The 13,945-nt window shown below is 39.8% G+C and overlaps 1 protein-coding gene across 3 annotated transcripts in view; it reads right to left on the reverse strand.

Annotated features, from left to right (window-relative positions):
• arid2 (AT-rich interactive domain 2) overlaps positions 1-13,945 on the reverse strand; it is a 110,963-nt gene that overhangs the window by 41,519 nt on the left and 55,499 nt on the right. For all 3 annotated transcript variants that reach the window (XM_078567854.1, XM_078567851.1, XM_078567853.1), the window contains 2 exons: positions 3,418-3,487; positions 2,780-3,030 (listed from right to left, as the gene is read on the reverse strand). In XM_078567854.1, coding sequence (XP_078423980.1) covers positions 2,780-3,030; positions 3,418-3,487 — 321 coding nt within the window. The remainder of the gene's footprint in view (positions 1-2,779; positions 3,031-3,417; positions 3,488-13,945) is intronic.

Below are 13,945 nucleotides of genomic sequence, written 5' to 3' on the forward strand. Positions count from 1 at the left end.
TTAATTTTGTGCAATGGTACAGTACCTTCAGGTGCCTGTTTAAATGGCAATATCCAAATGTTGCTGTCTAAATTGCATCACTCCACTGTTAGCTTTGCGGAAAAGGAAACCAACTGTCTGCCTCACCACAGAAAAGCATTGAATGGTGTGAAGTTGTTGCATTTGGAGTAAATATATACAGAGGTCACATAAATAATGGCAATGTCATTAGCCACACCATTATTTTGACAGCAAATTCTGGCCTGCCATTTAAAGCTTAAGTATCCTTTTAACAATGTGGTTGGTGTTATTTACTACCAATCCACCTCTCTGGCACCAAAAATTAATTCTCATTTCTTCAGGTTATTTATTGTTTCTAGAGATTTAAAAACAAAAATTGCTTTTCATTTGTCTCTTTATTCTTACTCTAAATTCAGTCTTTCTTTCACTCTTTTTATTTCTCTATCTGTACCACCTTTTAGATGGAATTTACCCACTCTAATTTATGCTTCTTTTTCAGTCCTTGTGCTGTTAATTTTACAATCTTTCAAATTGATTAGTTAAGGAGATACACGGAATCACCAATGTACACAGATCCCTTTCTCCCTTGATCTTATTTGTCTCCAGTTTGACATCAGGATCAATGGGAAACGTCAGAATGTTTTTAGAGAACAATGAGAACCTCAGGCTTTTCTACTCCACCACCATCTCACTTCCAGTAAGCGCGAGGAAATCATGGACTGGTTTGTCACTGAGATTATCTGTTTTGCTGCCTCTGCTGCTTTCCACAATTTTCCTTTCCCATCAAGCCAATCTTGCCCCCAAACTTCTAAGCTTTCCTTCCTCAGGCTAGTTGACATGGTAACAGGTTCCCTCGTTAAGTACTGTCTCCCTCTTTTTCAAATCAATCTCTTCTCAAAACCCCCATCTTACAATACCACCGTCCTTGGTAATATCCTATCTCTAACCTCTATTTTCTCTCCAAGGGGGATGGGCATCAATGCTGGTGCACACATCTGATGAATACAAAAAATAATACCGCCTTAGTTAGAGCTATTTTGGTGATGCAGCCATGTTGGAAGCATAATCGAAAAACTTTAAATATTGAGTTACAGAAAAATATGCACCAACTTAATGTGTTGTCATTCCTTAAATTGGTCTGTATTTTTCTGCAACTCAACATTCAAAGTTTTCCAATTATGCTTCCAACAATGCCACGTCACTAAACAACCCCAACCAAGATCACTTTTTTTTGTATTTTTTCATGGGATGTGAGCATCAGCATTTGTTGCCCATCCCTAATTGCCCTTGAGAAGGTACTGGCCAGCCACTTTTCTGAAGCACTGCAGTCAATCTGGTGCAGGTACGCCTACAGTTTGATTTTGATCCAACAGCAGTGAAGGATCAGCGATATAGTTCGAAGTCAGAATGTGTGGGGCTTGGAGAAGAACTTGCAGGTGATGGTGTTCCCATGCATCTGCTGCCCTTGTCCTTCTAGGTAGTAGAGGTCATAGGTTTGGAAGGTGCTGTCGAAGGAGCCATGGTGAGTTGCTACATTGCATTTTGTAGATGTTGCATACTGCTGCCACTGTGCATTAGTGGTGTAGGGAGTGAAAGTTTAACGGTGCCGATCAGCAGACTGCTTTGTTCTGGATGGTGTTGAGCATCTTGAGTGCTATTGGAGCCATAGTCATCCAGGCAAGTGGAGAGGATTCCATCACACTCCTGACTTGTGCCTTTTAGATGGTAGGCAGGCTTTGAGAGTCAGAGGGTGAGTTACTCGCCTCAGAATTCCCAGTCTCTGACCTGCTCTTGCAACCACAGTATTTATATGGCTGGTCCAGTTCAGTTTCTGGTCAATAGCAGTCCCAGGATGTTGATAGTTGGGTATTCATCGATGATAACGCCACCGAATGTCAAGGTGCGATGGTTAGAATCACTCTTGTTGGAGACGATCATTGCCTGAACATCTTTGAAAATGGTTGATTGGGAAAAGGTGAAGAAAAAAGGCGCAGCATAGTGGGAGGATCAGGTCACATGTTCAAGTGAGAACAAAATTAGTGATTTAAGTGAAAAACAAATCTTGTGGCAAATATTGCACTGTAACCAGAGAAAAAATAATTTTTAATTGTTTGACTAAAAGAGAAAGCAGTGGAGATGACTGAAGGGGACATAATGAAAATAGCTATTTTTTGTGTAGCATGCCAAGTGCCAGGTCTAAGGTGTGCAAATAAGTATTTAATTGTTGGTGAAGATTTGAACATGTTCCTTAATTGAGCACATGGTCTAGGTTCAATTAAGGAGAAATGAAAAAGGCTTGTGATGCTTTCATAAATTCAACTTTTGTTCTGGTTCTTTAGCTTTCAAGAAGTTGGCAACAGCTGCATTTGCAGGGCAGAAGAATATTTCCAAAAAATTGAGACTACAGTATTTCCTTGCTATCATTGTGTGTGCGCCACATCATAAAAATCCTACTTTAAGATTTAGATACAGGATTATTTTATCTTTTGCTCAAAATGTGTACAGTTGGTACCAAAACATCTGTAAATGTTAGGAAATCTCACCAGTTCCACATGCATGTTGATTATTCCCTAAACTCAAAAAAAATTTACAGGTTACACAAAAATTTTACTAATTAGGACTAATTTGCCTTGCAAAATAATCTTTCCTCTGGATTTAAGTTCCATAAGTATGTTAAAGTACCATAGTATCATCCAATTTAAATTAGGGTTTGTCACAGCACAAGAGTATAAACAATTTTACTGACTGAAATGCACTATTTGTCGGAATAATTTCATACCTCAGCTGCTACGTTACCCAATGTGTCAAGCCCCAGTTGCTTGAGAGAAGCATACTGACAATGGGAACATAACAACAGGAAACGGACACATGTACGGTGAGCTGCCATTAGCTTCACATTTCCTTCCTCAAATGACAAATTGCGAAGGATTACTGCTATCTGAAGTACACGTTGCCCCTCAACATCATTGATGCCCACTTTATGAGAGGGATGGAATAAAGACGTCTCCATATCGATTTCTATACTCGTACCTAAATTAATAAAAATCAATTTTATTTAATGAGGTTAAAAATCTGGTTACATAAACAAAAATATAAATTCATACAGAAAACAAATCAGTAAAACAGAACCTTCTCTCCCTATCATAAAAAAAGTTGCTAACCTCCGCTCCATATTTTCTTCAACAATACAACAGAGGTTGGGAATTCACCACATGAAAATGAAGGGTGACAATTTTTTTTTAAAAAACCATTCTACCATACAGCATATTTAACATTCATATGCTGCAGTTCGCCTGTCGCCTCTCAGTATTAAATCACAGTGCAATTAAAATTATTATAATAAATAATAAATATCAACATTTCAGTTAAATATTTGTTCTGGCTCTTGAGCTTTCAGAAATGTATTACTTCACTAACCTTGTGATCTATTGTTCCTAAAAATAATGAGCTCCCGTATTTCATTATCTTCAACATTGTCTTTCCAAAACTATGAAAGTCAAAACACAGAAGCCATTTTAAATTATACTATGCATAACAAATTTCTTATTGAGATGTTATTAAACTGTATTCACATAGAAACTGCATATGAAACCTAAACTGCAAAGACAAACTCATACAATAGTTCTTCAAAATATCATCTTTAGGAGCATTACAAAAAACACCATAACAATGGGCATTTGAAATTTTGTTTTATAGAAGTGAAGAGTGGCAATTAATCATCATGCAATAGAGGTTTATTAGGCAACATTTCAAAGAAGATACATATACACATACTTTGAAATGTTTATATATATTTGTGCATCTGCATATATACACACATAGAACAAGGGTGAAAGCTAAAACATAGTTCACACATCCCAAAACCAACATCACTTAAATTCTGAATAATTACAGAACTTTACTGATCCCAAAATTATCCAAGCATATCAAATACTCATCTGTTATTGAAGGTTTTAAATTTCTAAAGTTAAGCAGGAGTTTTAAGGTGAGTTTTTTTTTAAATTCCTTGCAGCTTAGAAACTGATTAAAGTTCCAGTGGAAAAAAAACTGGGTTGTAGACACTGTTATATTTGAAACTCTTGGACAACACAACCCAGAAATGAGGATGCTAAAGCAGGTTATGAATAACTCCTCAGATGCAATGCAATTTTCAAATCAGGTAGTCTTTTTGGAAAAAAAACACATCAGCTGCAACTATGCAGACAGTGGCCAAGGAACAGCACTTACTGTGCATTACATTGACAGCTGGCCAGAATTTCACAGGCTTTTCAGCAGAGACCTGCTGTCATCAGGGGTCTAATTCAGCATGACATCCTCTACAGAAAATTTATGGTGTATTTTAGCAAGGCAAACAACAATATGACTCGTCAACCAACTGAAGATGATACAGGGCTGGATTTTGCCAGAATAGTCATCAGCCTGACATCCAGCACAATTCCAGGTCAAGAACTTGGATGTGGCAGTCGTCAGTCATGATCCTCCCAGAGGTAGCCAATTAAGAAGCTGCCTCTCGGAGTTCTCTGCATTTTTTTAAAAATTATTCATTTATGGGATGTGGGCATCACTGGCTGGACCAGCGTTTATTGCCCATCCTTGTTCAGAGGACATTTAAGAGTCAACCACATTGCTGTGGCCAGACCAGGTAAGGTTGCCAGGTTTCCTTCCCTAAAGGACATTAATGAGCCAGATGGGTTTTTACAACGATCGGCAATGGTTTTGTGGTCATCATCAGACTTTTAATTCCAGGTTTTTACTGAATTCAACTTGTGTGCTGTTTCCTGCCCTGCCTCAACTTTCAGGCTAGTGGGAGGAGTTGTAGGGTAGTGGGGAAGCTCAAAATGTAACCCTGTTCATTCCTTAGGTGGGGCACCTCCATCCATCAGCCTCCTTACAACATCAGGCTCCCTTGTGCCCCCACTCTCCCCCCAACCCCAGCCGCCGCCGCCACCCCCTTCCTCCCTCCCTCCCCCCCTTGGGGCACGGGCTGGCTGGCCTAGGCCTTGCCTGTCCCAGTGTAAAATTACCAAGAGTTCGGGTGAGCAGGAGCCTGGTGGGAAAGCCACCCGACAAAGTTGACGGCCACCCCCGCTGGCAAGGGAATATAGAATTCTACCCTACAGTGTACATACCAGGTGGCACAGTGACAGCAGCTACAGTTTGAACTGAACTAATTGATTTGGCAAAATTGAAGGTAGACAGTTGTGCCCATCTCTTTATTCAGAGTAATAAGGTGAGCACTTAGGCTTTTGGAATTAGTTGGGTGAGCCGTAAAGAGAAGTTTTTTTGCATACACCCTTCAAAATATATCAGAACTTCCAGTTCTGATCTAAAGCCATATGTAAATCATTCATTATCGTAATGGTAGCAGTGCTCCTCGGCTCTACAAGGAAAGCTTAGGCCTCCTCTGCCCCACAGCCGGCCAGTTGGGGGAGCTAATGAGATTAAAAATTGTTAGCACAAATGCTTGTTAACAGCATTGGCCAGAACAGTTCCTTAATAGGTAAAAAGGAATATATTGGCCTGGGTGTTGCATTGAAAATAACAGTAAAGTTTACTGTGCTCAGCGCTATTATGGAGTAAATAGGACTGCGACTTCTGGAGTTCTCACATGCCCAGTAAAATGTGAAAATCTGTACCCCTCCACAATCTGCACATAACTGCAAGTGTCGGCTGTGGCCCAGCAGGTAACACCCTCACCTCTGAATCACAGCGTTCTGGGTTTAAGTCCCGCTACAGGGCTTGAACACAAATCAAGGTTGATACTTGTGTGCAATACTGAGGGAGTGCTGCCTTGCTGCTGGTGCCATCTTTTTTTGGCCTTTTATTGCAAGGGGATTGGAGTATAGGAATAGAGAAGTTATGCTACAATTGTACAGGGTTTTAGTGAGACCACATCTGGAGTACTCTATGCAGTTTTGACCTCCACACGTAAGAAAAGATATAGTTACAATGGAGGTGGTACAGCGAAGATTCACTAACTTCGCCCCTGGATGAGGGGGTTGTTCTATGATGAGAGGCTGAGTAAATTGGGCTTATATTCTCTGGCATTTCGAATAATGATGGGTGATCTCATTGAAACAAACAAGATTCTGAAGGGGCTTGATAGTGTGGATGGTGCAAAATTGTTTCCGCTTGTTGGGGAATCTAAAACACTTGTCTCAGGACAAAGGGCCAATCATTTAGGTCTGATGAGGAGAAATTACTTCACTCAAAGGGTTGTGAATCTTTGGAATTCTCTACCACATACGGTTGTTGATGCTCCATTGTTGAATACAGTTTAGGCTGGGATAGACAGATTTTTGATCTCCCAGGGAATCAAGGGATATGGTGAGCGGGCAGGAAAGTGGAGCTGAATCCAAGATTAGCATCATCGTATTGTATTCGCAACAGGCTCGACAGACTATGTGGCCTATTCCTGCTCTTTCTTGTGTTCTTGTGCAACGAACCTTGTTGATACATTCATTTTCAATGCTGAATCTAAGAGTATGAAATTGTCCACTAAACATAGCTAAAGAAAAGCTAGGGCTGGCGCATTCAGGTGCAAGTGAATTCTTTTTGGGTGATGTCACAATTACTGCCAACCAGCCTCTCCGACACTGAAAATTTAATTTTACCAGTGTGGAGTCACATTTCTTCAGAACTTAATTACTGCTGATGTAACAAATTTTTAAAAACTTTTTTTTGTCTCTCTCTCTCAATCCCATCTTTTATTTCCTCTCTTCATTTTGCTTTCTCTACATAATTGAAATCGAACAGTATTTCCTGGCTTAGAATCTGGGACTTAATTCACTGGGGGGGGTGGGAAGAGAAAGCAGTATTTTCACCCAAATGTGCCAAAAGGCATGGTTACACAGCTCACATAACCTTTGTGTTTGCCACTATACAATGCTTAAAGTTGTTTTCTTATTCAATTCAAGAAAATCCTTCTGTTTTTTCAATGATTTTTTATCTGGGTTAGATCTGCCACTATGCTCCAGATAAGAAAACTCAAATCTTCACTGCATGGTGCGTACCTTGTCTACAAACTACAGAATAGCATTTAGCAGAAATTATGTGAGTGTGTTGTCAGTGTGCACAGAAACTGGAGCATTCAGAGATCACGAGCTTTCTCTTTTTAAAAATATTCTTTCACAGGATCTGGGCTTCGCTGGCTGGGCCAGCATTTATTGCCCATCCCTAGTTGCCTTTGAGAAGGTGGTTGTGAGCTGCCTTTTTGAACCACTGTAGTCCAGTCCAGGTTTTCTATATACATTTACGGGGCAATTAAAAACATACAGCACTGCTTATGGATTGATCAAACAAATAGACATCAACATCCGCCTCGCTTTGTAGAAGGGGTGGGAAGAAGGAGACACATGTTTGAAATGCACATACAGTGAAGTCTATTTACTGTCAGCAAAGGAAGGTAAAATCACTGTAGAAATCATAACAAGCTTTACAAAACCCTATTGCATAATTCGCATTAGTTAACAGAACAGACGTACAATGGCTTGATAAATATATTTTTGGATACTTTGGGGAAGGATTACTCATCACATGTAGAAATAAAGTCAATTCTTTCTCCACTGAATGATAATTAATTGAAAAGGGTCCTATCATTGTAAGGAGTTAGCTGTCACTCCGACTAGATATAATTTCAAATATTAATTCTATAACAAATACCACAATTCAGCAAACAAAACACAAAACTGACAATTAAACTGAGAAAAGGTATGAACTTGGGTTTCTTAGAAGCTTTATAAAGGACTTCTGACATATTCCTCAGATTAGGTAACCACTGGGACCAACAATAGAGTGCATTGCAAGTCAAGGTTGATCTCACTTGCACTGATTCTGAGCTTACCTGCAATTTGACTCTTATCACTGAACTAAATCAGAGGGGTTTTGGAAAGGAGAATGATTGTCTTAAAATAATTCAGTATTTGAGGTTATGCAGGGTAGCTAAAGGTCCTGAATCTAAGTTGCGATTGAGTGGCCCAACATCAAATGGCAGTTTATTGGTCCAACAGGGTGCTGGGTATTAGTAGGCAGTTGCAGATCAAAGCACAACACTATTTCACCAAGTACTGAATAGAGCCGATGGATTTTATGATGCTTCAGTATACATGAAAACTGACTTAGATCAGCCTTTGCCACAGTTATATTAATTTAGTTATTTCTATTGAAAGGGAGCAAGAGAGGATAAAAGAATGGCAATTTGGTTATGCAAAATATCATGATGTGCACAACTTTTACTTCTTTTCCTTGACTATTCCATGGTTTTTTTCTAATACGTATTTATCCCAAAATAATAATCATAGGTATTGCTATTATCCAGGGTCTGCATGCTGAGCTTCACGCCAGATGCTGGTTAGCCACAGAACAATACCCCAGCATAATGGAAACAAACGTAGATGCTTGCCCTGAACGCTGAACTCAACATAAACAAAATTCCTATTTCAGGAAGACTTAGGTTTATAACTACTTTATAGTGAATTCCTTAGGATTTCAGTACCTTTTGTTGGGTGGGGTGGGGGAAGAGAAAGGAGAGCAGAAACATGACCTTAAATCCTTGAGTACAATAACTTTGTATATTTATATTGCACTTTTAGCATAATAAAACATGCCAAGGTGCTTCACAGTGATACTAAAAGACAAAATAGGACACTGAGCCACCAAATAAATGAGCTACCTCTTATGAAAAATACTATTTAAGTTAAATGAAGTAATGTACAAGTACAAAATTAAATTGAAGACATAGTACATACATAGTACTGCATAGTATTTACATCATAGAAACAGGCCATTTGAACCAACAGGTCCATGTCAAAGTTTATATTCCACACCAGCCTCCTCCCACCCTTCTTCATCAAACCTCATCAACGTCTCCTTCCATTTCTTTCTTCCTCATGTTTATCTAACTTTTTCTCGAATGCATCTATGCTTGTAGCCTGAACTATTTCTCATAGCAGCGAATTCCATATTTTAACCTCTCTGGGTAAAGAGATTTCTTCTGAATTCCCTATTATACTTATTAGTGATGCTTTTTAGTGAGAGACTGGATAAAGGAAATGCAGCTGATGTTGTGTGTATGGACTTTCAAAAGCTGCTTGATAAAAGGGATAAAAAGGGCACCAGCAGCATGGACATAAAATTGACTATGGGATAGAAAAAAAAGTTGTGGTGAAGGCTGTTTTTTGGAATCAAGGGAGGCAGAGTAGCATTTCCAAAGTTTCAGTGCTAGTACCAAAGCTGTTTTTGATATATGTTATTGACTTGCGGGTACAGGGTACAATTTCAAAATTTGCAGATAATTTATCATTTAGAAGCATTGCATACACTGAGTAAGATGGTATTAAGACTTCAAGACAACATAACCAGGTTGGTGGAATGGACAGACGTGTGGTGGATGAAATTCAGTGCAGCAGAATATGAGGTGATACATTTTGGTAGGAATAACGAAGAGACAATACGAGCTAAACGGCACAATTTTAAAGGGGGTGTAAGAATGAAGAGAACAGAGGATTTGTGCACCATTGTGTGAAGATGACAGGATAGGTTAACAAAGCAGCTAATAAAGCATTTGTGATCCTGGGCTTTATAAAAGAGAGGCTTAGAGTACAAAAGCCAGGAAGTCAGGCTAAACCTATATAAAACACTAGTTCCTCCCCAGCTGGAGTATTGTGTCCAATTCCAGGCAGCACACTTTACAAAGGTGAAGGCTTTGGTGAGGGTACAGAAGGGATTTACAAGAATGGTTGCAGGGATGTGGAATTAGTTGTGTTGTAGGCTGGAGAAATTGGAGTTTGTTTTAGAGCAGAGAAAGCCAAGAGGAGATCTTTTATCTCTCTTGTTAAACACAGTCTACCAATCCTCTGGCACTATTCCATTCTACACCAACTAGTTGGGGTGTTGTTCGGTCAGTATGAAACACATTCATTTTTGGGTCACATAACCGGTCTGAGTCTAGATAGTTTGGGTACAAGTTGGCAAACCAAAGACTTAGAACCCTCAAAGTGTGTGCTTTTCACCACCCCCCCACCCCCTCCCTCAATAGATACTGGTACAAAAAGTTCCAGTTTTGAGATGCCAAAACAGATAGCAAGTTGAAGTGATGCAGCAGAAAACTGCCAACACAAGGCTGATGGCAAAACCAGATTCCAGAGACATCGTGCATTCAAGGAATGTGTGCACAGTGGAGTCTTGGATGCGGAGGCCCAAACTTTTTTTGTGTGTGGAGCCTCGGGGCACTCCTGCTGCTCTTAACCCCACAAAAGGAAAGACACAAAATCTGGGGTTGAAGTTACTGTTGGGATTTGATGACGTCATTGGTATCTGACTATTTATCAGGTATTTATTGCAAGGGGAATGCAATATATAAGTTGGGAAGTTTTACTGCAGCTATACAGGGCATTGATGAGACCACATCTAGCACACTATACAGTTTTGGTTTCCTTATTTGAAAAAGGATATAATTGTGTTAGAAGCAGTTCAGAGGTTCACTTGACTCGTTCCTGGGATGAAGTACTTAACTTATGAACAATAGTTGAAAAAGTTGGGCCTATACCCATCGGAGTTTAGAAGAATGAGAGGTAAAAAGATCCTGAGGGGAGTTGATAGAGTAAATAGCGAGACGATGTTTCCACCTGTGGGGGAGACTAGAACTAGGGGATACAGTTTAAGAATAAGAGGTCTCCCTTTTAAAATGGAGATGAGGAGAATTTTTTCTCTGAAGGTCATGAGTCTGTGGAATTTTCTTCTCCAGAGAGCAATGGAGGCTGGGTCATTGAATTTAATCAAGGCAGAGTTAGACAGATCTTTGATAGATAAGGGTGTCAAGGGTTATGGGAGGCAGACTAGAAAATGGAGTTGAGACCACAACCAGATCAGCCATGATCTTATTGAATGATGGAGCAGACTCGAAGGGCTTAATAGCCTACTCCCATGTTCTATGACCAGCACATTTAAAGAAAGGCCCTGCTGGCTTTTGGCTGGTATCTTTGCCACCTGCTCAGAACAGCAGGATACAGTCTAAGACATTGGGATTCTGGCGGTTTTCCAGTAAGTAATTAACCTGAGCAATATTAATGACACACTTGCCCGGTGTCTGTCGGGTGAATAGAGGTAAAATGACTCCCATTGAATAAAGCAGGTGGCAATGAACAGCCTTAACTCACTTTCTTTCGAGAGATATTCAGTGGGTCTCTCATCTATTCTTACATAGATCTTGGAGCTGGAGTACACAATCTGGATAAAATCCAAAATTTGTTAGCTTCCAGCTACTTCATGGTGGCAGTATGAGGGATTAGATTGAAAGCCTTACTCGATCAATCATTGAGCACAATGCAAGTGGGGTTTCTCCAAGCCTTACAATGATCCCTGATCTTTTTCCTATACATTATAACAGTCACAAAAGGCTTAGTGTCGAAAGCCTAGAGGATTATAGGAAGTACAGGGGTGAAGAAAGAATGGAAATTAGGAAAACAAAGAGAAGATGTGAAAAAATATTGGCAGGTAAAATCAAAGAAAATTCCAAGATGTTTTACCAGAACATTAAGAGCAAGAGAAAAGGTGGGGCCTATTAGAGATGTACATGGTAACTTGTGGGTTGATGTAGAAGATGTGGGCAGGGGTCTCAATGAGTACTTTGTCTTCACTAAGGAGAGGGATAATGCAGACATTCTAGTTAAAGAGGAAATGTGTGAAATGTTCTATACAATAAGCATAGTGAGAGGGGAAGTGCTGGAGGGCCTGACATCCTTGAAGGTGGGTAAATCACAGGACCAGACGGATTGTATCCCAGGCTGTAGAAGGAAGCCAGAAAGGAAATAGTGGATTCTCTGAGGATCATTTTCCAATCTTCACTAGATACAGGCGATGTGCCAGAGGATTGGAAGTCTGTGAACGTTGTACCATTATTTAAAAAGGGTGTGAGGGATAACCCTGAAAATTATAGGCTGGTCAGTCTGACCTCGGTGGTGCGCAAATTATTGGAAACAATTCTGAGACACAGGATAAACTGTCACTTAGAAAGGCATGGATTGATCAGGGATAGTCAACATGGTTTTGTTAGGGGAAGATCGTGTCTTACTAATTTAATAGAATTTTTTGAGGAAGTAACAAGGAGGATTGATGAGGGTAGTGTAGTGGATGTTGTCTACATGGAATGCAGTAAGGCATTTGACAAGGTCCCACGTGGCAGACTGGTCAGGAAAGTGAGATCTCATGGGATACAGGGGAAGGTGGCAGGTTGGATCCAAAATTGGCTCAGTGACAGGAAACAAAGGGTAATGGTCGATGGATGCTTTTGTGAATGGAAAATGGTTTCCTGTGGTATTTCACAGGGCTCGGTATATATTACTGACTTAGACTTAAATGTGGGAGGCATGATTGGGAAATTTGCAGATGACACAAAAATTGGCCGTGTAGCTGATAGTGAAGAGGATAGCTGTCAACTCCAGAATTATATCAATGGTTTGGTTGAGTGGGCAGAGAAGTGGCAAATGGAATTCAATGTTGAAAAGTGTACGGTAATGCATTTGGGGAGGGCAAACAAAGCTAGGGAATACTCAATAAACAGAAAGTTATTGAGAGGGGTTGAGGAAATGAGACACCTTGGAGTTCATGTCCACAGGTCCTTGAAGGTGGCAGGGCAGGTGGACAAGGTGCTCAAGAAAGCATGTGGAATTGTTTCCTTTATTGGGCAAGGTATTAAATACAAAAGTAGGGATGTAATAATAGAACTGTATAAAACACTAGCTAGGCCACAGCTGGAATTTTGTGTACAGTTCTGGTTACATTACAGGAAGGACGTAATTGCTCTGGAGATTGTGCAGAGGGGATTTACAAGAATGTTGCCAGGGCTTGAAAATTGCAGTTATGAGGAAATATTGGATAGGTTAGCGTTGTTTTCCTTAGAACAGAGGAGGCTAAGGGGTGACCTAATTGGGTGTGCAAAATTATGAGGGGCCTAGATAGGGTAGACAGGAAAGAATTGTTTCCCCTAGCTGAGGGGTCAGATACCAGGGAGCATAGATTTAAGGTGATTGGTAGAAGGATTAGAGGGGACATGAGGAAAAATTTTTTCACCCAGAGTGGAGGTGGGCATCTGGAATTCACTAAGTTGGCGGTTGAGGCTGAAACGCTCAACTCATTGAAAAGGTACCTGGGTTTGCATCTGAAGTGCTGTAACCTGCAAAGCTACAGACCAGGTCCTAGAAAGTGGGATTAAAATGAGCAGCTAGTTTCTTTTTTCTCTTTTTCACTGGCGCAGACACGATGGGTTGAATGGCCTCTTTCTGCACCATAACTTTTCTATGGTACTCAGGAGAATAAAAATCGGTCTGTTGTTTGCCGATTACTCTTCAGAATTCTGGGTTCTTGATCCAGAACAACATAAAGATGATTTTTTTAAAAATTACATTTGTTAATTTAGTATAATATTCACAAAACATAATGAAATGTCAACCTGGATAACTGGAGGGCTAGAATATAAAAGAAAGGAAATTTTTCTACAAATATATAAATTCCTGGTTAGACCACATCTTGACTACTATGTACAGTTCTGGTCATATACCTTGGAAAGGTAATACTAGCCTTGGAAAGAGTGCAGCACAGATTTACTAGAATGTTACCAGAGTTCCAACGGGTAGATTGTGAGGAGAGATTACATTAACTAGGTTTTATTCCCTAGTATATAAAGTTAAAAAAGCTAAGGGATGACCTGATTGCAGTTTTTAGGATTTTGAAAAGATGGATATTTTAGAAAAGATAAACATTTTCTGCTGATGGGGGAGTCTAGGACAAGACAACATAACTGTAAAATCTGACCCAGGTCATTCCAGAGAGAAATTAGGAAACACTTGTTCACGCAAAGGGTGGTACAAATATGAAACATTCTCCCACAAGAAGCAGTAGATCTTAGCTCAATTAAAAATTTTAAATCTAAGATCAAAAGATTTTTTTT

This window comes from Cetorhinus maximus, chromosome 22 (genome assembly GCF_964194155.1).
Source record: "Cetorhinus maximus chromosome 22, sCetMax3.hap1.1, whole genome shotgun sequence".
In the NCBI taxonomy this organism is placed as follows: domain Eukaryota; kingdom Metazoa; phylum Chordata; class Chondrichthyes; order Lamniformes; family Cetorhinidae; genus Cetorhinus; species Cetorhinus maximus.